This window comes from Hypomesus nipponensis, chromosome 21 (genome assembly GCF_054491055.1).
Source record: "Hypomesus nipponensis isolate SF chromosome 21, ASM5449105v1, whole genome shotgun sequence".
In the NCBI taxonomy this organism is placed as follows: Eukaryota; Metazoa; Chordata; class Actinopteri; order Osmeriformes; family Osmeridae; genus Hypomesus; species Hypomesus nipponensis.
In genome coordinates, this window is record NC_140381.1 from 11,834,772 (window position 1) to 11,855,205 (window position 20,434).

The 20,434-nt window shown below is 42.6% G+C and overlaps 3 protein-coding genes across 6 annotated transcripts in view; 2 read left to right on the forward strand and 1 right to left on the reverse strand.

The window, feature by feature from the left end:
• The window catches only part of rrbp1b (ribosome binding protein 1b), a 29,720-nt gene extending 23,165 nt beyond the window's left edge, over nt 1-6,555 (reverse strand). For 3 of the 4 annotated variants that reach the window (XR_014740553.1, XM_084685115.1, XM_084685113.1), the window contains exons 1-5: nt 6,490-6,555; nt 3,266-3,946; nt 2,856-3,013; nt 2,188-2,310; nt 635-787 (exon numbers count right to left, since the gene is read on the reverse strand). Coding sequence is in view for 3 of the 4 variants with exons in the window: in XM_084685115.1 (XP_084541241.1) it covers nt 635-787; nt 2,188-2,310; nt 2,856-3,013; nt 3,266-3,917 (1,086 nt within the window). In the remaining variant the exon portion in view is untranslated. Of the gene's footprint in view, nt 1-634; nt 788-2,187; nt 2,311-2,855; nt 3,014-3,265; nt 3,947-6,442 lie in introns of all 4 variants that reach the window. The other variant, XM_084685114.1, reaches the window with a different exon arrangement.
• A 5,108-nt stretch (nt 6,556-11,663) lies between these two features.
• On the forward strand, nt 11,664-15,191 carry pet117 (PET117 cytochrome c oxidase chaperone). The gene is made up of 3 exons (XM_084686047.1): nt 11,664-11,895; nt 12,400-12,589; nt 14,625-15,191. Exons 1-2 carry the CDS (start codon nt 11,800-11,802, stop codon nt 12,556-12,558), a joined length of 255 nt encoding a protein of 84 aa, XP_084542173.1. The 5' UTR covers nt 11,664-11,799; the 3' UTR covers nt 12,559-12,589; nt 14,625-15,191.
• Nucleotides 14,649-20,297, forward strand: kat14 (lysine acetyltransferase 14). The gene is made up of 10 exons (XM_084686043.1): nt 14,649-14,907; nt 15,241-15,362; nt 15,593-15,714; nt 15,875-16,047; nt 16,440-16,871; nt 17,330-17,910; nt 18,123-18,256; nt 18,502-18,677; nt 19,266-19,456; nt 19,655-20,297. The coding sequence occupies exons 1-10, from the start codon at nt 14,649-14,651 to the stop codon at nt 19,826-19,828; spliced, it is 2,364 nt and encodes a 787-aa protein (XP_084542169.1). The 3' UTR covers nt 19,829-20,297.
• The last annotated feature ends 137 nt before the right edge of the window (nt 20,298-20,434 follow it).

A 20,434-nucleotide genomic window follows, 5' to 3' on the forward strand; every position in this document is an offset into this window, starting at 1 on the left:
TGTGGAGGAAACGGGCCAGGCAAAACATCTGTACTGGCTGTGCTTTGTACCAGCAGGCAACAGTATGTCTCATGCCCATGGGGTCAAATGTTTAGAAAATAATCTAATTTAAAGGCAGGGTAGGTAATGTTGTTGAGACACACTTTTCATCATATTTGCTGAAATAAACTTCACATCCTGATTGCAACCAATAAATCTAAAGGTTTGACAGCCAAATTTAAATAAATCTGATATCTGTGGGAGTCGCAGGAGTGTAAACACGTACAATTATTTAGTTAGGACCTAACTTAATGATTGGACGGCATTCGGACTGAATGCAATGATTGGACAGGATACTTGTCTGTCTGCCTAGCTACCTACATCGGAGCAGTAGTCAGGCAGCAATTCATGTGTTTTGGGGGAGTGGCTATTTTGGTGGTGGGATATTTTGGTTTGAATCCTTTCAAATTCAAGCCAAAATTGCTAGGATCGCAAAACTTACCGATCCAGCCTTTAATAATATTTGAATATTTATATAAAATATTGAATATCAAATAATATTATTGCTTACGTAAAAGGGACAATAAACATAAAATATAAAATATCTTAGGCATCTTGTCAATTTCCAGATCCATCATCCGACATGACCTCTGACCTTGAGGTTGAGTTGCTGAGTCTCGGCCATGTGATCCTGGTAGGAGGCCTGCATGCGGGTCTGCAGGGCTTTCACCTCTTGGCAGCTGGCTTTCAGCTCGGAGCTCAGACGGGTCTCCAACGACGCCATTTTGGACTTCTCTGCGTTGAGCTCCTGTGTTGACAAGAATGTCCTGACATGACATACCTGATGATTCAAACTAACTTTCGTTTTAACAAATACTTTGCTTGGATGAGGACTTCTTGTCTAAATAAAGTTTAATACTTGCTGGCATTTTTTCTTCAACTTGAGAAAAAATGCAAAACACTCCACTGCAGGCTGGAAACCTTCATAATTGTATTTTCATTAATCAATGCTATTGGTCACCTTTTATGTCTGTCTGATGGCATTGGCAAAACATTTAGCCAATTAAAAGTATTAAAAAGAGTTTATGACAAAATCTTTTAAATCTTTTAAGTTGGATACTTCAACTGTCAACAAAACATCGCAGCTCCCCCCGCATCCATCTTGCAAGTACTGCACACAGCACAGGCATGTAAGTATCTGACCATTTATTTAAATACCAATTATTTAAATAATTGAACACCGCATCATCAAAGTTGGTATTGTGTCTTTAAATATATATATATATAGAAAGAAAGATTAAAAAATACAAACCCCTCAAAAAAAGTTCAGAGGCGTTATTTTGGTCGATTATTCCTCCCCTTCAATAATACCAATTGGTATTGTATTTTATATCGTTGGTATGCCTGATTAGTCACCTTTAAAATGCGGTACCACTTGTCAGGATCGTGCATTCATGGAATGTGCAACACAGCTAACCGTGTGGGAAGCGGCCCAATTTTTTATTTTGCCAAAATCCCCCTCAATATTCTTCTGTTGTTATTCACTCTAGTTTTGAGTTGCTTGGTGGATTGGATAATTGCACTCTCCCACAGTAATAAAGAAAAAACAACACATAATGGCAATTTTTACACTTTATCATTTTACACTGTTAGGGACCTCAGTAGCGTGTGGAAGATCCATTTGCAGCCACAACAGCTTGGCACCTCTTTCTCATGCTGGTCACCAGCCTGGTCACAGACTGCTGTGGGATGGCATCCCATTCCTCAACCAGGATTGGTCGCAAGTCAGACAACATGTTTGCATTGGTCACTCTGGCACATACAGCACGCCCAAGCTGATCCCACTTAAAGCTCAAAACGAGAGTGAATACCAACAGAAGAATATTGAAGGATATTATTGCATTGAGGATTTTGGCAAATTTTTTTGGGCCGCTACCCACGCGGTTAGCTGTGTTGCTTATTCCACGAATGCACGATCCTTACAAGTTGTACCTCGTTGTAAAGGTGACTAATCAGGCTTTCCAACGATATAAAATACAATACCAATTGGTATTAATGAAGGGGAGGAATATATTACTTTATATATTTTACTTCCTTAAAAGTAACGGTTTTGAACAAACCGGCTTTCAACCCGTCAGCGACATATTACCTCTCAGTAAAAAGGCTCTGCTGTCTCGTCACTTTGCAGAGGGTCGGTCTGATGTTTACCTTGGTCAGCTCCTTCACAAGGTTCTTGGCAGTGGTGGTATCATGTTGCTCAGCTGCCAGCTGCTTCTCCTTCTCTTCCAGATGCTTCTTCAGGACAGCCAGGGGATCACCCTTCTGAGAAGCCTATGACAAGATCAAAACATTACATTGGTGATATATATATGGAACAGGGAGAAAACACATTTATGTCATGACACATCTTCATACTCAAAAATGCTTCATGTCAAAAATATTAATCATGACCATGACATAATTGTGCCAACAACAACGCAGTCTAGGTCTCAATATTCGTAAAATGTTCCTCAAATGTTTGAAAGTCCTCTGAGTGTTCTATCATTATGGTGTTACTTGTCTTCATTAATTCACAACCTTTGGCTGTTTGGAAGTGAGCAGGCGGGAAATGTTGACACATAGTGAGTGTTCAACCCGGACAAAGATATTTATCATGCACCATCATGTCTAGGTCAGATTAACTGTAACCACGGTTTCCACAGGACAGTTTTTTCTTTCCCCTCCTCTCTGAATTGTGTGTGACACCTAAATATGTGTAAGCTCAGCTATTGTGTTGTAGTGTATTGTATTTGATTGTATTGTTGGTCTAACTTTTGAAAGTAAGTCTATTAACTACACATACAATGAAGGTATGTGTGTTAATAAGAATAGCATACCAGTTGCCAGGTATCCTGAGCCAGACCAGGCTTGTCACTGAGGATCTCAATGAGCTTCTGGGTTTCTCCTTCGCTGAACGTCATGCTGCTGACTGTGGACAGCAGGGTCTTGAAGGGTAGAAGCAGGGGCGCATCCACAGGGTCCACCACAGCAGACACTACCAAGAGAGAAGAGAAGAACATGATCTCATCCACGTCAATCCTTTGACTTCCTGGTGCACTGTGCCAACAGTCGGTACATCAAATAGATATCCTTCCAGTGAGCTGAGCCATCAAGCTACTTTACTGATTAAACGTTTTCCAAACATACTCTATATTAAAAAGGGTTAGGTAGGAAAGGCTTTTTCTAGACCAGGCCAGTATTACTTTATGGCATAAAAAAAGATAACCTTTTCAGCAACAGTACCAACCTGGCTCTGCCTTCGCCTTGGACTTCTTCTTCTTGGAGGGGGCCGCTGCTTTGGTCTCTTCAGCCTTGTTAACAGCTGGTGACTCAGTGGTGACCGGAACAGGAGCAGCGGCAATCACCGGGGCAACCTCTGCTACAGGCGGCACAGCCATGACAAGCACTTCCTTGACAGTCTCCAGTACAGGGGCGGGCTCCACTTTTGCAACCTTCTTCTTCTTCTTCTCCTTCGGGGATGGGGCAGGAGGGGCCTCCACGTCTACAGGGGTGGGAGCGGCAGCAACAACAGCGGGTTCGGGGACAGCAGGTTTGGGCTCGGGGGCTGCGGAGGACTCTGGTGCAGGTTCGGGTTCGGGTTCAGGCTCACTAATTGGCTCCACGGACTCAGCAACTGATTCCGAGTCAGGAAGTTTACCGTTGGGCCGATCGTCCTTCTTCCTGGCCTTGCCTTTCTTCTCAGACACCTTCTCTTTTTTCTTTTTTTCGGAGCGCTGGGGTTGGGTCTTGCTAAGCTCACGCCGTTGTTTGGCCAGGGCCTCCTCATAAGAGGTCTCCTTCATGGAGAGGGTGGAGACCAGTGCAATCCCGATGGCCGACACCACCATGAATCCACCAAAGACCATGAAGCCGAGAGTCTGGGGGTCGTAGACGTCCATGTCTGTTTAATCGTGTCCCTCCGCTAAGCCTGGGCCAGACAGAAACATACACAGACAGGCCAGAATAATTACGGGTCACCATTACTCATCAAACAGAGAATGCCATGAAACATGACTCCACTTTCTGCAATGAACAAAACGATTCTGTTGCCCATTATTCTTTTCATTATTAGTATATGAAATTGTGACACTGTGACCAGATATTAAAGAAATTGCAAATGGGACCCTGGTGAGTGCATTGCAACTGCTCCAGACCGCAACACAGTAATACAGTCACCTATATTTGACTTGTTGGCATTAAGGTGTTTTATTCCTTAGTCAGTTACTAGTGTTTTACAATTACCATTTTAGAATTTGAAGATATTTGCAACTATTAAATACAGACTGTTCCTTGATTCTGAACAACAACATACTGTAAAACTGTCTACTTCTGATCCGTGATCTACTGTGCTTTCTATATGCACAATATGTATGTTGCTTTGGATAAAAGGTTAGCTAAATAAATACAAATGCAAATTTAGACATCAGAAACTACTTAAATACATTTTTAACAGATCTGTTTCTGTTTCCATTACGAATAGTAACACAAAAAATGTGTGTCAAACCCTGTACTTCCTTACCAATGCCTATTTAGAAGGCATGAGCCTTAGTAAATATTTTTGTATATTAACTCCATGCTATAAGCACACAACAGAAATGTTAACACTAAGTATACACACATTTTTATATAGAGAGACATTTTAAAAGGTGGTCAAATGTAGGGCTCACTTCTAACAGCCTGAAATGTCACTGGACAGTGATAAATGTTTGTTATTTTGATACCTTGTTTTTCCTTGGCTGATTGTACAGCACTGTGGCTAAAACTGCTTGTTTTAATATGTGCTACGTAGAAATTTGTCTGGACTTGGACAAAACAACGATGAGTTTAGTCTCAACCTCTAGACCACAGGAGAATGCATGTGATGCAACACCTTTGATTGACACACACACCCCCTCACTTGGCTTCCCTCCGCCACAAATTCAAAGACAACATTCTGTCATCAGTCTACAAAACGTAAATTTCCAATAAAAATTATTTAAAAAGGGGCTGCCCACATCGATTCCTTAAGATAATAAAAAAAAAAAACCCCAGTCCATAGGATATAGTGATGACACAAGCTATGCTATGCGTCTTTTACATAGTGATAACTAATTAACATAACCTGTGCAGATTGGTTTGACTGCTTAATCATATGGATGTGTGTTTTGCCCAAACACTCAAGGCTTTATGTGACAAAAGTGCTGACTACTACTGCATCAAACAAAGACACACCCCCTCTCTTTATATTATAATGGCACACTTATGTTGTAAGCAGTGTTATTGACATATGAATTCATCTCAGTTCTGGAAGAATACTTAATGACATAATTAATTGTAAAACCTAGGAGTAATAAATAATGATTACATATATATAAATAGATTGCATTTATATATGTGTGTGTGTGTGTCAAATTAGCCCTAATCGGAATTGTATGACTGACACTGTAAAATGTAGGCCACCTACAAACACTGACTATGCTGACATTGGAGTCTCTAAAGAGTCATGGAGTTGAAGGGGGCTACGTGTCTTTACAGACAATTAACCCCTTGTGCTGGAACTTATGTAACAAAGTACAACACTTGCCTTACGTTTCAGTTAACTTTACGACTTATTTGCTACAAAATAACTTATTTAACACACACATAATAACATAAATACATTAATTAATCGTCAACAACAGAACAATTTAACCACCTAGTCGAACAGTATTTGGTTATCGAAATGTTAACGTCACACTCAAACATTCTATTCTCGCTGGTAACAGTTCAGAAACATAAATGTGTAATTTCACTGTAAATATTTTACTGGGTTCTCGAGTCAGACAAGTCGAAAAGGATTCCTAATGTCGTGATGCAATTTTCCATATGCTCCACCACCTCCTCCTCCTCCTCCTCTTCCAGACGAAGATTCATTACAGTAGCTTATTTTATTAGAGGATGTTGATTGATCAGTCCTGACTGCCTTCTGCACGTCTGCATCTTTCGTTTCTTTTACAATCAGTAATACACGAGGGGTGAAAGTACACCCATGGTTAATACACAATCAATTATAAAACTAAACTTTTTACTTTACAAAAATCTTTCCTTCGACAAACAATTATAAAAAACATTTTGCTATGATTCAAGATCAACAATCGCAGGTCGTAAGTTGCCCCAAACGGCTTATTATTGTTTACACAGAAACCCGTTGCAAAGTAAAGAAAAACTTTTAGTCACAGGTTAGTGAATCCAATTTCAAGCTCACACTGAATTGTTAAATAAAAAATATCCAGCAACACTGTAACTGTGAAAAAATGTTCCACTTCGAGGGGGCATTTTTTCCTGATGTGAGAAAATTTATTCATTTTCAAACTACACTCATTCGTCCTTTTGCACCTCCTATAAAACTGGCATTGGGACGTCAATTGGAAGTTACTAACACCATATTGAATTGAAAAATACTTACAAATGTTTTGCCACGTTACAAATGATGTAGAAATGTAACTTTCTTACCCCAACGACTTGAGTTCTCTCTTTCTGAATAGCCGACGAGTGTGGAGTCGTGGCACTTTCTCTGAGCTGGTAAAATGCCTGCCTACTGCCCAAAAACTTATTTCAAAAAGAGATTTCATTGGGTGCAGAAATGGTCAATCACAAGAATTTAAACCAATCACGTCATTCTAAGGCTGCACATAAACGAAGAGGCAAGACCAAGGAACGTCTTACTCCTCCTGGGATTTGTAGTTTTACATTTCTGCTTCAATGGCTCTGTGATCCACGTGTTACTTTCACACATTTAAATGCACGTAGGCACACCCACATTGCACACATACTCCTCAATTTGTTTCGTAGTACTCACACACACTGAAATAAGCATGCACTACCACATGCATGCAGAAAGCAAACACAGCATAACATATATCTCAGTATTAGTTCGGCAAACTAACTAAAACAATCAACTAAAGTTGATATTTGCTGTGGTGACCGATAATACTGTCAGTTCAGTACAGTTTTTTTTTATATGAAGGAGTCATATTGAAATAACTAAATTAAAACAACACTCAAATTGGATTTAAATACAAGAGCCTCTCTTTTATCACCAGGATGCCCAGATTGAGCTGATCTAAGAAACATGAAGACAACTATGCCCAGAAGTTCTAAAGTTCCCGTCTCTATCTTAACTTCCTGTCTCGAGAAGGTCACCAAATACAAATCGAATGTATTTGTATAGCCCTTTTTACACGCAAGCATGTCACAGAGGGCTTCACATACGCCCATAGAACTGCCCCTCAACCAACCTAAACCCTCAAGGAAGACAAGGAAAAACTCCCAGAAAAATGGAAGAAACCTTGGGAGGAGCAATTCAGAGAGGGATCCCCTCCTCCAGAGACGGTTGGTAAGAGAGAGGAGCAGAACACAAGCTAAACATAGTCATACAATGTCAATGGGTTTTGAAACACCAAAATCTATTGTTCGGCTTAATAAAAACAGCTGTTTGGAGACTCGCTTGTCTACTGTTTCATCTCACAGTGGACCAACTGAGTTTTCCTAAGGACCCTGCATTTTTCTGTGGAAGTGAGGTGATACATTTCTGTGTTTATGGGAGTAGTCTTGTTTTAATCCAAAGTACACATATTTTTGAAGGTATAATGTATGGGTCTTTTTTCAAGAATGGAAGATTTTTTTTTTCTTCAATGAATGAATTAATGAATGAATGAATGAAAGAAGTTAATGGTCAAAGATAGGTTAGTGGATGACTAAGAGATGGTTTGGGTTTGCAGCTTTGTGTCAGCTGTGAACCTACAATTGAGCACCTGCACTTGCTAACACATTTGTGAGAGCCAGTTTCATTAACGCTTCATGCATTATATTTTGAGACTAAAGGACACTTTTCATTTAATGTCTTCACATTATGAACTCTCAACAATACTTGATGTCTCACCTTCAATTAAAAGCACATAGAGAAACCTTAGGACTTCTAAATAATTGTGCATTGGAGCATCTCACAATACAGGACAGTCTTTGGAACATTTATCAGATACTTAGTCCCCCAAAAAATTATATTGGAAAACGTTGGCCTACTTCCATTGGGTGCAACTTTACCTTGCAAGTCTAAATTGGACAGAAATAAATGAAGAGATGGCTTATATTTCCAGCAAAAAGTATCACATATCACAACACCTATAGTTTCATGGGAATGAACCAACGCACAAAGCTTCCATTAGTAGCCAGGAAGTAGCTAATGGAAGAATTATAGTGTTGCAAAGGCTCAAGTTACAGTTACCTGGATTACATAACCTACAGGTCACAATCTCACCACTGAAAGGGGGTTACATCATCCTTTTTATTTTCAAGTTCCCCTAAAGATTACATTATTGATAATAGCAGCGATTAGTCAAACTAGGCTTCCATTCAATGGTAGTTGGCTTTTCATCAGTAGATTTTATTTGAGTCAACCAATCAAGTGCTTAGTAACATGAATACAAGAAGCTCAACTTGCTGTAAAGTATCAGAACATTTGTATCACCACATCATATCATGTTGCCCTATCAAGTGTTGTTATACTGTATACAAGATATAGTATAGGTTTCCCTCTATGATAGTTGGATGCTGAAAGAGGGACACAGGTAACATAGCATTAAATAGTGAAATAGATAAATAGTGGCAAGTCTGACTTTGTTAGCTTTTCGGTACCCTGTCAGAGGCAGGGAAATGTACTCAAACATAGTCATGTGTACATGTGTTATATCATAGAGTTAAATATTACACCTAAAGGCTTGTTGTGACAGTACTTCTACTGTAAAAGTCACTTGAATTTCACATCTGCAAAACTGATGTAGTGGTCTTCCTAGGCACGTGAAGTACCAAGTCTATGAGCAAAAATACCACCTCAGAGTACATTACCTCTATTTGTTAAACAAATAGCAGACTACTGTACTAAATGAACTGATGTTCCCAACCACTCAAGAAAAAGTTATCTTGAGATCATTTGTGGACTGCCGGTTCAATTCCCGTCAAATTACGTTGTGTCCTTGGGCAAGGCACTTCACCCTACTTGCCTCGGGGGGGAAGGTCCCTGTACTTACTGTAAGTCGCTCTGGATAAGAGTGTCTGCTAAATGACTAAATATAATGTAAATGTAACTCAATCAAACCCACAAAGATTCAACATAGTTAAGATTCATCCGATCATCTAATGCTTCAACTGGAAGTTCTACATAAAAAAATATATTCCAAATACTATGTAGTGTTAAGTAGCTAGTTGCTTGAAGTGTGCTTGCTTACTATTGCATCCAGCCACACAGACATACCTTTGTGCTTAGTGCGTTGACACAGCTTACTTTGCTCCCTGGCCTTACACCCAGTATGTTGACGTGCCAGTCCCCTACTGGAGGAGATGGGTTGTTCAGAGAGGTGAAAAAACAAACAAAGTTGTGGAAACTCCCCCTTCCCGGCTATCCTCTCTTTCTCTTTTTCTAGCTCCCCCCCCCCCCCAACACACCAGTTGACCAATGTTTGTCAACCTATGCATTTCAAATGTCAAGTCTTGTGGGGATATAAGCATATTTGAGGTAAATGGTAAACAGAATCAGAATTTGAGAGAAAAGGAATGCTAGAGAAAAATATTTAGATAGTGTGTAAAAATGTATGCATGCAGGATGTGTGCTGAAATGCTTGAATGTGTATTGGAATGGAAAACCATATTTGAAGTAACATTAAGCCTGCACCCTAGGAAGTGTTTGCTCAGCACATTTGCTTGAAAAGGTGTGTACTGGCTGGGAGTGGACTCTTTCCTAAAAAAAAATTGCAGAAATATTTTTGTTGTATAAAGAAAGTGTGAAATGTCAAATATTCTTCCTATCCACTTAACCTGAGAATTTGACAACAAAACACAGATTTGCCAAGCACAATGTGGGACAATAAACACACAACTTCTGATAAATAAATGGAAACTTCTACCAAAAGTCTCAAATATTAGGTTAAAATTTTTACATGGGATTTTGTTAAAAATGTATAACAAAATGTTGTTGTTCATGGAAAATGTGACATTGGTCTAATTGTGGTCTTAGTTCAACAGATGGAAATCTTGGGTGTAGGGAGGCACAGTTAGGGTTGGTATGAAATATTTCTGAAGTCTCGCTGTTTGCCTTAGCTTTCACAGATGTGTATCCAAAAAAAGACGCCTGTACTCCACACATACACACACATGTGTGCGTACTCACAAGTCACACTCTGATACACAATCCATATGGCTTCAGCCAGAAACTGAACTAATGAAGGTAAAGGTGAGCAAGCCTTTAATTATTATGTGACCCCAACATGCCAAAGGCTTGTCAAGACAAGTCAAATTTCAAAGTCCGAAGTTGAAAGGGTCCAATTTGATCATAAACGATAAGAGAAGCTCGTTTTTTGTCTCTGTTTAGAATGGTCAATGTTGCAATTAGTGAAAGCATGGCTATTGCACTGAAGTTCAAAATGTACTCACAATGGCAAAAATATTAGGTGCTATGTTAGCAAAAAAAACCTTAACACATTTCAGTGTTTGCCACATGAAAAAGTGTAGTCAGTCTGGATTATTAAGAGTTCTTGTTGCTGTAGTGCGATTTGGAACATTGTGTACTGTGCTGAAAAGTCCACTTTGGTTTTAGTTCAAGACGGTGAGGGGAGGGTTTCGACTGGGGGATACATTACAGTCATGTTCACATGGAGGCACACTTTTATTTGAGGAGAACGATTGCAAACTAAACTGTTCCTGCAACTTATATTTTCGGGATTAAACTAGAATAGCAGTTACAAAGGTTATCCTACTTATGTTTTAACTTTTCAGATAAGGAGGCCATTATACCCTCGGTGTGCGTTTAAATTCATTATTATGCAATGGAATGTTACATAAATGTGCAGAAAGGGGCAGCTTTTGAGATTACCTTATCTTAGCCAGGACACTGGTGATGATTTTTCAGAACTTTTTTCTTACCATTTTTACACAAATACAGTTGGGAAACTTTGTGTGCGCTAGACTTGCGATTCACCTGGTTGATATTGACTTGATATTTAACGATATCGACAAAGACCGTATGGTGCAAGCTTTGCTATCCAGGCTAAACATCTCGTGTCACCTAAATGTATTCATTCAATGCCTCATCTAGACTACTGTAGAAATATGAAGGGAGATTGCCAAACAGGTCAAAATGAACGGCACAGTTGCATCCACGTATTGCTTGCCTGTTTTGTTCATCATTACCGTGCGTGTCCACTACAGCGGAGCTCAGCGGCGCGGAGCGTCGGCTTCCAATCCATTTTCAATGAAACCGGGGGTTGACGCTCGCGTACACTCCCACAATGCCCTACACGAGCGTCAACGCCCGATTTCATTGAAAATGGATTGGAAGCCGACGCTCCGCGCCGCGCCGCTCCGCTCCGCTGTAGTGGACACGCACGGTTAGACTTTCAAACTTACAGAGGAGCAGGGTATAGGGTATCAAAAGAGCTAGTCCAGTCATGGGACCATAAACTGAGATTTAGAGAAAAAGTGCAATGTGTACCGAACCAAACATGACGTTTGACATCGAGTTAGTTAATCTAAAGAACAGAATGATATTTTGATTCATTAATTAGTAGTAATGATGACGATGATTGATAATGACGTCCTAGTGCTCGATGCACTCTACCATCAATTGTACGAACTGACTCATTCATGATCTACTGCACAGCCTGTAGAGGACAGTGGGGCACACACTGTCTAGCTAGCTAAAGCTACCGTTGAAAACGTCGACCTGAGGGACTGTTATGGTAGAAGTGACCATATCCCCCATAGCTTCCAGCTATGTCTAAAACCTCAAAACTTGTACTTGGCGTGTCTGTTGTGCTTACACTGAGTACCGTAGCGGGAGTACATTTAAAGCAAACCTGGGATCGAGAGGTAAACAAGTAGCATAGTCAGCTGCCCTTGATGTTAGCTAACACTGGCTAACCTACTTTTAAAAATTTAGCACAAACGATAGCTAGAGCTAGCTATATTAAAGCTATTCCCCAAATGTATCTGTTTCTACCACGTCGTTTTAGTTCTGCACCAGCTAGTGAAATTGCTAGTAACTAACATACCTTGCAGTATTATATTTCTTCGTGAACAGGTTAAGAGAGCTCTGTTAATTACCTCTATTAAAACGGATAAACTAGCAACAGTAGGTGCCCAGTCTCTAACAACGGTACAGCCTGTTTCCATTTAGCCAGAAGAAATGTGCTTCTCATTAAGTTCAGTAATAAGTTACTGGTTATCATGCGAGTATAACTTACAGCTATGGCATATATATTCATAGCTTGACTTGTATAGTTGGATTCCTGTATTGATATACAATCTTATACACATGATCACTAAAAAGCACACAAAAACCAACTAGCACTGCTTCTGTATTGTTTTCCACAGAGACTTCACGAAGGTGTACTCCGAGATCTTGAACGTATGGAAAGAAAAAAAGAGAATCTGAGAGTACTTGAAGAACAAAGAACTTTAACCAAGGAGCTTGAGGCAGAGCGTGACCGAAGGGCGGCAGCTCTTCAGAGCCCCGATCAGCCACACGCCTAACAAGAAGTAGACAATTACCGCTTCCTCTACTGTAAGTGACAAACCCCAGCGCAGCGCTAGTTGAAAAGGCAGATCTGTCTTTTGACTAAAATAAGTCTCAAGCCTTCAGACCAAAAACATGATAGTAACCACTAACTCTGAGTTGCTGTTTAAATAGATGTAACCATAAATGTGTACCATGGGCGTCAGCAGCATTTTGAGAGTGGGGACACATTTTGCCGGGGGATCTGGGGGTTTGTCCCCCAGAGTTAATTTTAAAGATGTAGATGCAATTTCCTGCATTCTGGTGCATTTACCACAACTATTTACCATAGTTGTTATACATATACTGAGGGGCTGGATATTTAAATATTTTGAAAACTAAACTTCCCAATAAGCAATGGGACATCTTCAACTACCTGTCACCTTTCAGCACTCACCTCAGCAACAGAGCTGTCTGCACTGCTCCTGCATGCTGCCCCTGCCTCTGATTCACTCTCAATCTCAACCACCTAGGCTATATCAGGAGACATGGAGATGCATTGAATGTTATCAGCATATCAAATTCACAATTGGTATAGGCTTAGTAGCCTAATAATGATGTAGGTTACATAAAAAAAATAGCATCTCCTTAAAGCATTACTGGACAGTTCAGAAATGGTCAATTAAGCAATAAGCCCCAAGAGGCAGTGGTTTACGCTGATTTTAGAACAGGTAAGGGGAGTTGTTAGGCACAACGCGAAGCGGAGCCCCTTACCTGTTCTAAAATCAGCGTAAACCACTGCCTCTTGGGGCTTATTGCTTTCTAAAACTGTTACTACAAATATTTGATAGCCTATGGTTTCATCAATAAAAACTTTATTAGAAACAAAATAGTTTAATAATAAACCGTAATTCTTCCACTACTACAAAGTATAGTTCCTACATAAATCGTTGCCACGCAACAGCCAGATGGACATCTTTGCTGTCTTTTTCAATTTGAAATATTCGATGCGCAGTAATATGGAATGTTAAAGAATGTTATGAGGACAACCTGTGAGGTTATGCTGGATTTTACAACGACATGGAACGCGATATAGCCAATCACAATCAAGGATGGGAACAAACAGTTTTAGAAATGTGTGTTCAAACCTGTAGTCTTTTTCACAGATCTCATCCTTAGGATGTAAGCTTTCAGAAAATACATGGTTTAGGTGGTTGAATCAGTTTCCCTAAATGGCACAGCCCAAAAAAGTATTATCCATATACTCCAATTACCAATACCGAATTATTATTATTATTTAATTTATTAGCTATCTAGCTAGCTACAATCTTAATGTTTGCAGAAGGATCTTTGTGACTTAACGCTAACCAATGCTATTATAGTCAGAGAATGTCTCATAAGGGTGCTTTGGCCACTGAAGGGAAAACTTGGGCAACTCTGACTTGCTTTCCTCTTCCTCGAAAAAACCTTATGTTCATCTTGTCTGTGGAACAGTTGATTTCTGAAGTGCTAGCTGCAAGCGTGATGCGTCGATCAAAGAGTATGGGAGTTGAATCTGCGTGTGTGACGCTGTTTGTCTAGAAAACGCGGAGTGGAATTCTATTGCTATGGGTGTTGATAAAGTGGAACGGATTTGTTTGTGATGCAATGTAAAGATCGCTGGACTAGTAGACCAGTCATGCACTAATATTTTGATCGCAAATGTGGGGGGGTCCAAACAACTTTTTTTTTTTAAGTGAGGGGGACGTGACATCCCCCCCCCCCCCCCCCCAAGTTACATTGCGGCGACGCCCATGCTGTGTCCGTAAGACTTAAATAAGGGCAGATAAGAAAAGGATTTGGCCAGGACAGAATGGAGGATCTCTGCTCGTATTAAAGGGTGCAGATTTTTTGCCAATTACTGATGTTTTTCATGTCTGTGCACAGTATGTGTGCTTGCAGAAACCTCGCTGTATGTTTCACTCACATTTGTATTCTGAATGTTTGTCGTGTCCGGCTGCAGCATGGGTGTAAGTAAATGTTTTACATTGTGGGACGACAAAGATCCCCTTAATCTTACTGATCTGAATGCATTGGTCGTTGATGCCACATTGGCCTCTCCCAGGTTCTGATCAATTCAGCTGGGACCATGGATTGTGGCGGAGAACAGAGGGGAAAGGTGGACGACGAGGCAGTGTGCACCTCGGCGTCGGAGGGTCTGGAGGAGGGAGAGGTGGAGGGTGAGACGCTGCTGATCGTGGAGTCAGAGGACCAGGCCTCGGTGGACTTATCGCACGACCACAGCGGCGACTCGCTCAACAGCGACGTCGGGGAAGAGGGGGAGAGCGGCTGGGCGTGCGAGGACATGGCCTTTTACTGTGACAAGTGCCACAAGTGGATCCCCACCGGTGAGAGGGTTAGCTGCACAAGCTGGAGAGGAAGAGGCCTTCCCCTTTGGGGCACCCACCGTATTTAACCAGATAGAATTCAGCACTTTAATAGATGTTTCTTGTGAATATAGGTGTTTGCTTTGAACCATGAATGCTTCATAATTGTTGCACAGGATTGCAGCTGGTTTAGCCTTGTTAGTTAGTGGGTTGTGGGATCACAGTATGCTTGATACTGCAGCGTTTACTGAAATGCTGTCTTCTGTTTCACCTCGCTGCTCTAATAAAGAACAACAATGATTGCGCTCGGTCTCTGAGCAGTTTTTGGTATTTCTCTCCAATCCCGGAATCTAGCGCAGCTACACGACGAGCAGCCTAGCTACCTTAAAGGAGACAACTTTTTCAAATTCACCTGCTATGCTTGTTCAGAGGACGGCAAGGAGACGTTTGAGAGAATGAGACTCACCTGGCAACAGGTACGGAGGCTAAACATTCCACAGGCCAGGGGGTTCTGTGGGCGTTTGACAGTTAAGTAATGATGCATAATGCTTATATTTGCAGGGCACAAAGTTCTTCACAAAGGCTTGGAATCCAAAATATTTGGACACATTTTTACACATAAAAAATAAAATTATCCTTCGTTACTTGCCCTTTCCATTTAAACATCAGGAGTTGGACTGAGTTATACTATCTTTTTCACTTCTAGGTGGTGATGCTGGCCATGTATAACCTGTCACTAGAGGGCACTGGGCGGCAAGGCTACTTCAGATGGAAGGAGGACATATGTGCGTTCATTGGAAGACACTGGACATTCCTACTGGGAACTAGGTGAGAGACTGTCCGTTGATGACCTGTGCAGTGAATTGTTTGAACGTGCAGAGGAAGGCTTGTGTCTTAGATGTGACCTTGTGTATCGGTTCTATCTTTTTGAGTACCTCTGGAAAGCTACACACAACACCCTAAAGCTGACCCGATGCTCTTCTAACAGGAAGAAGACCTCCACCTGGTGGAGCACCGTGGCAGGCTGTCTGTCCGTGGGGAGCCCCACGTTCTTCCGCTCAGGGGCCCAGGAGTTTGGAGAGCCGGGCTGGTGGAAGCTGGTTCAGAACCGCCCTCCCACTCTCCGCCCCGAGGGAGACAAGTCCTCTGTGAAGGCCAGAGGTTGGTAACTGTGTTTGGTGCTTCCACTTACCAGGGTCCGGAATTCATGAAACCATCTTCATGTGTCCACACCACTTCATCCAGTTACAAAACTGACTCAGTTAAATAGAACAATTCATTAAAAAAGGATGAATTCATGTTGGATTAGCCTTGCAACCCAGATATATGGGCCTGGAGACCCATTTTATTTAGCTGCACCCTGTTTCTAGAACAGCAATCCTAGAAGTGGCGTTATACTAAGTAAATAATGCAGCACTTGAATACAGAGGGTTTTGCTTTAAAGTTACACTTGTTTTTATTTAGTTGCACAATTGTTATAATGTCACCTGTGTCTTTATGTTGCTGTGTCTCTTTGTGTCTCCCTGTGTCTGTGTGCTCGCTGTGCTCTGCAGCCTGTAAGCCGTCGGTGGAGCCCATCATCACGGTGGAGGGCCTCAGGAAGCGTGGTGTGAGGAACCCGGTGGAGAACGCCATGCAGCTGAAGGAGAAGCGCTGCCGCACCCAGGAAGCCAAGGACATCCGCAGGGCCCAGAAGGAGGCGGCGGGGGGCGGCTACACGGAGCGCAGCGCCTCCTCCACGCCCGTCAAGATGGGGGGGGGGCGAGGGGGTGGGCGCAGGCCCGACCTGGTGCTGGAGAAGGGCGAGGTCATTGACTTCTCCTCGCTCAGCTCCTCCGACCGCACGCCCCTCACCAGCCCCTCGCCCTCGCCCTCCCCGGACTTCTCCGCCCCTGGCACGCCAGCGTCCCACTCTGCCACGCCCAGCCTGCTGTCGGAGGCTGACCTCATCCCGGACGTCATGCCGCCACAGGCACTGTTTCATGGTAAGCCAGTCACACCGCAGTCTCATTATGGTGTCATTCTTTGTTCTCTTGTGTCTTTGTTATTTTTCTTTATTCTTTATTGTAAATGCGCCCATACTTCAAATATAATATCATCCGGTACATAGAGTATAAGGCAAGCCTATGGCTAGACATAATGAAAAACCTGTAAGTATTATGATACTTATTATCATAACGGATATTGCAATATAAACCTGTAGCAGGTACAACGATCTAATCTTTCTTTGTATGAAAACATAAGGTTACCTTGACCAGAAACACGATAATTAAATGAATCTCAGTCCCACAATTTGAATCCTTCAAAGGACATTGTTGTTTATGTGCAACACTACCAAAAGCAGATACTACACAAGGATTGTATTTCTAAGAATCTTCATGTGATGTAAACAAGATAACTGTTTTGGAAGCGTGTCAACCCCCTGTGTCTCTATGGGCCACAGATGATGAGGAGCTGGACGGAGAAGGGGTCATTGACCCCGGTATGGAGTACCTCCCCCCTCCCAGCGCCGCCCTGGCGGTGCGCAAGAAGCTCCGCCCCTCCACAGCTCACATCAAGCAAGAGGCGGAGAGTGAGGACGAGGAGATCCGTGGCGTCCGAGACGACATCGACTGCGAGCCCCCGGGCGGCCGGGACGACGGCAGAGGGCGGCCGGGAGGGGCCGCAGACAGGAGGAGGGGCCTGCAGGAGAAAGGGGAGGGGCCCTGTGCGGAGGCTAGTGCTGGCCCCCGCTACGTTCCACTCAGCCTGTATGAGGAGCGGATCCTTCTGCGACGCCTGGAGGCGTGTCCTCTGGCCCTCGCCGTCACCCCTCAGGCCAAGAGGCTCCACAGGAAGCTGCTGGTGCGCCAGGCCAAGCGCCAGAGAGGGCTCCCCCTGCTGGATGTGGACCAGGCGCTCAGTGCCATGCTCAGCCTGGTGGGGGGGCTGTATGGGGCCCAGGGGTGCGGGCGACACTCTGCCTCTGGAGGGGGGAGGTTCCGGACCACCAGCCACGACCTCCGAGTCCTTGACCGCTTCCAGGTGCTGCTCTCTGCCAGAGGCCAGTTTATATGGCTTTTGGGATCAGTGACTGCATGCCTTTAATGAATTTACAAGCTTGTTATGATTATGAACAGCACATCGTTTACGAAATATGTTAACTATGGATACTATGATCAATTTCAATTTGCAATAGTCATAAAAAAAAAAAAAAAACGTTTTCATATTTTGAGCTGTGTGTTTGATCTCTTTAGACGACCATGTCCAGTAGGAGGGGCTATCACCTACCCTCTGTGTCGTTCTGGCACAGGCTCATGGGGTCTGATGCTGGCGTGGACCAGGGCATCAAAAGCCCTTACACCTCCCGAATCCTCAAACCTTACATAAGGTACAATAAGGCTGTGCCAATAATACTGTCCAATGTAAAAGCAAGCAAAACTAAAAAGATGAGTCACATGAGTGATGACTGACAGATTCATTGATTTTCAGTGTTACTTCTCTAGCTTACGTTCACAGACACATCTGTTCACTCTGTCATGAGTCATGGCTGCTAACCCACTTCAACATGATTATTCAACACACAACCACAGCTAGACCATAAGAACAAACCTGCTTGTGTTCTGCCGCCTCCAGGAGAGACTACGAGAACAAGCCCCTGAAGCTGCGGCTCCTGGCTGAGATCCGGGCCCACCCCCACAGGACGGAGCTTGGCTGGGCCCCGGAGCCCGAGGCCCCCATCGACTACTGCTACGTCCGGCCCAACCACATCCCCTCCGTCAACTCCATGTGCCACGACAGCTTCTGGCCAGGTAGAGCAGCAGTAGAGCAGGCTGAGTTCCCGACACTAGCCACACCCCCACCAATGTCACTCCTTCTGGGCCTGTGGACTCCTCTAATAGTCACACCTCAACTTGGGAATGTTAACTGACTCTTTTAACCACTTAAAGACAACAGTTTAGAACTTTGCTAAGGAAATGTGTGCCTCTTTCTAATGTATCACCACTACCATTGGGTTTGTATACCTCTAAGACAGTGGTTCTCAACCCTGTCCTGCATGTTTTAGATGTTTCCTTCCTCCAACACACCTGATTCAAATAAAAGGGTCGTTATCTAGCTCTGTAGAAGCCTGGTAACGAACATGCATTTGAATCAGGTGTGTTGGAGCAGGGAAACATCTAAAACAAGCAGGACAGGGGGGTCCCTGAGGACAGGGTTGAGAACCACTGCTCTAAGACAATACCACTTATGTTCTTTGATGCATGTCACCTCATCCACAGTTGAGCCAGTTTATGTTTTTGTGGCTAGGTATGACTGTTTTGTTAAGTGAGAAGGGTAAACACAACCGGAACAGGGTGTGGGCTCTATGAATGACTTCTATCCTCCTGTGGTTCTGTCAGGAGTGGATCTCTCAGAGTGTCTCCAGTACCCAGACTTCAGTGTGGTGGTGCTGTACAAGAAGGTGGTGATCGGTTTTGGCTTCATGGTGCCAGACGTGAAGTATAACGAGGCGTACATTTCCTTCCTCCTGGTGCACCCCGAGTGGAGGAGGGCTGGGATTGCCACCTTCATGATATACCATCTTATCCAGGTTTGGAGCTCAACTCTCTATCAACAATACGGTTACACATACACACTGTATATCAAAAACACATCTTGTTGTGAACATGAATAAATAAAGTATAAAAAATTGTACAGTTTGTGGGAGGTATTTGCTGACATTATTGGGGGGATATTGTGGAATTGAGATGTCGTTCTGTATCTTGTGTACTTGGTGTATGTTGTGCAGACCTGCATGGGAAAGGATGTCACGCTGCACGTTTCAGCCAGTAACTCGGCCATGCTGCTCTACCAGAAGTTTGGGTTCAAGACGGAGGAATACATCTTGGACTTCTATGACAAGTACTACCCGGTGGACAGTAAGGAGTGTCGCCACGCTTTCTTCCTGCGTTTACGTCGTTGACCCAGGAATTGAGAGGTTGCCAGCATCTGGGCGTGACTTGAAGGAATTCTGAGGTCTTTAACGGAAAAAGTAATTGAGTAATTGGGACATTTAATACGAGAGCCAACTGATATTCTCTTCAACCATATCAGTGTCCGGAATGTATGTTTGTATTTGGTTGTGTGTCTTTGTTGTATATTGTCATGGTAAAGTTGTTGCCTTTGTTGTGTTCAGTGAAATACATGTACAGTACCAGTCAAAAGTTTGGACACATCAAGTTTGGACACATTTGGGAAAATGTGTCCAAACTTTTGACTGGTACTGTATATTGGTATGTTGTTTACACACATGTAAGCCCCCTGGCTCTAGGTTGCTAAACTAAGAATTTGATTTTGTATCTAAAGGACATGCTTTATTATGGTTTTGTAATACAACTCACACTTATGCACACTTCTGCAGCTCACTTTTTGCATAAAGATAGTCACATTCACACCGACTCCTCTCATTGTCTCATCTTTGGCCCTCAGCTGAGAGTTAGGGTGGAAACAAATATATTCATTCACGTTGCTGAAAACATAAATTAACTAGAAAACAGTGATGTCTAACAAATTAAATAATTTCAAGAAA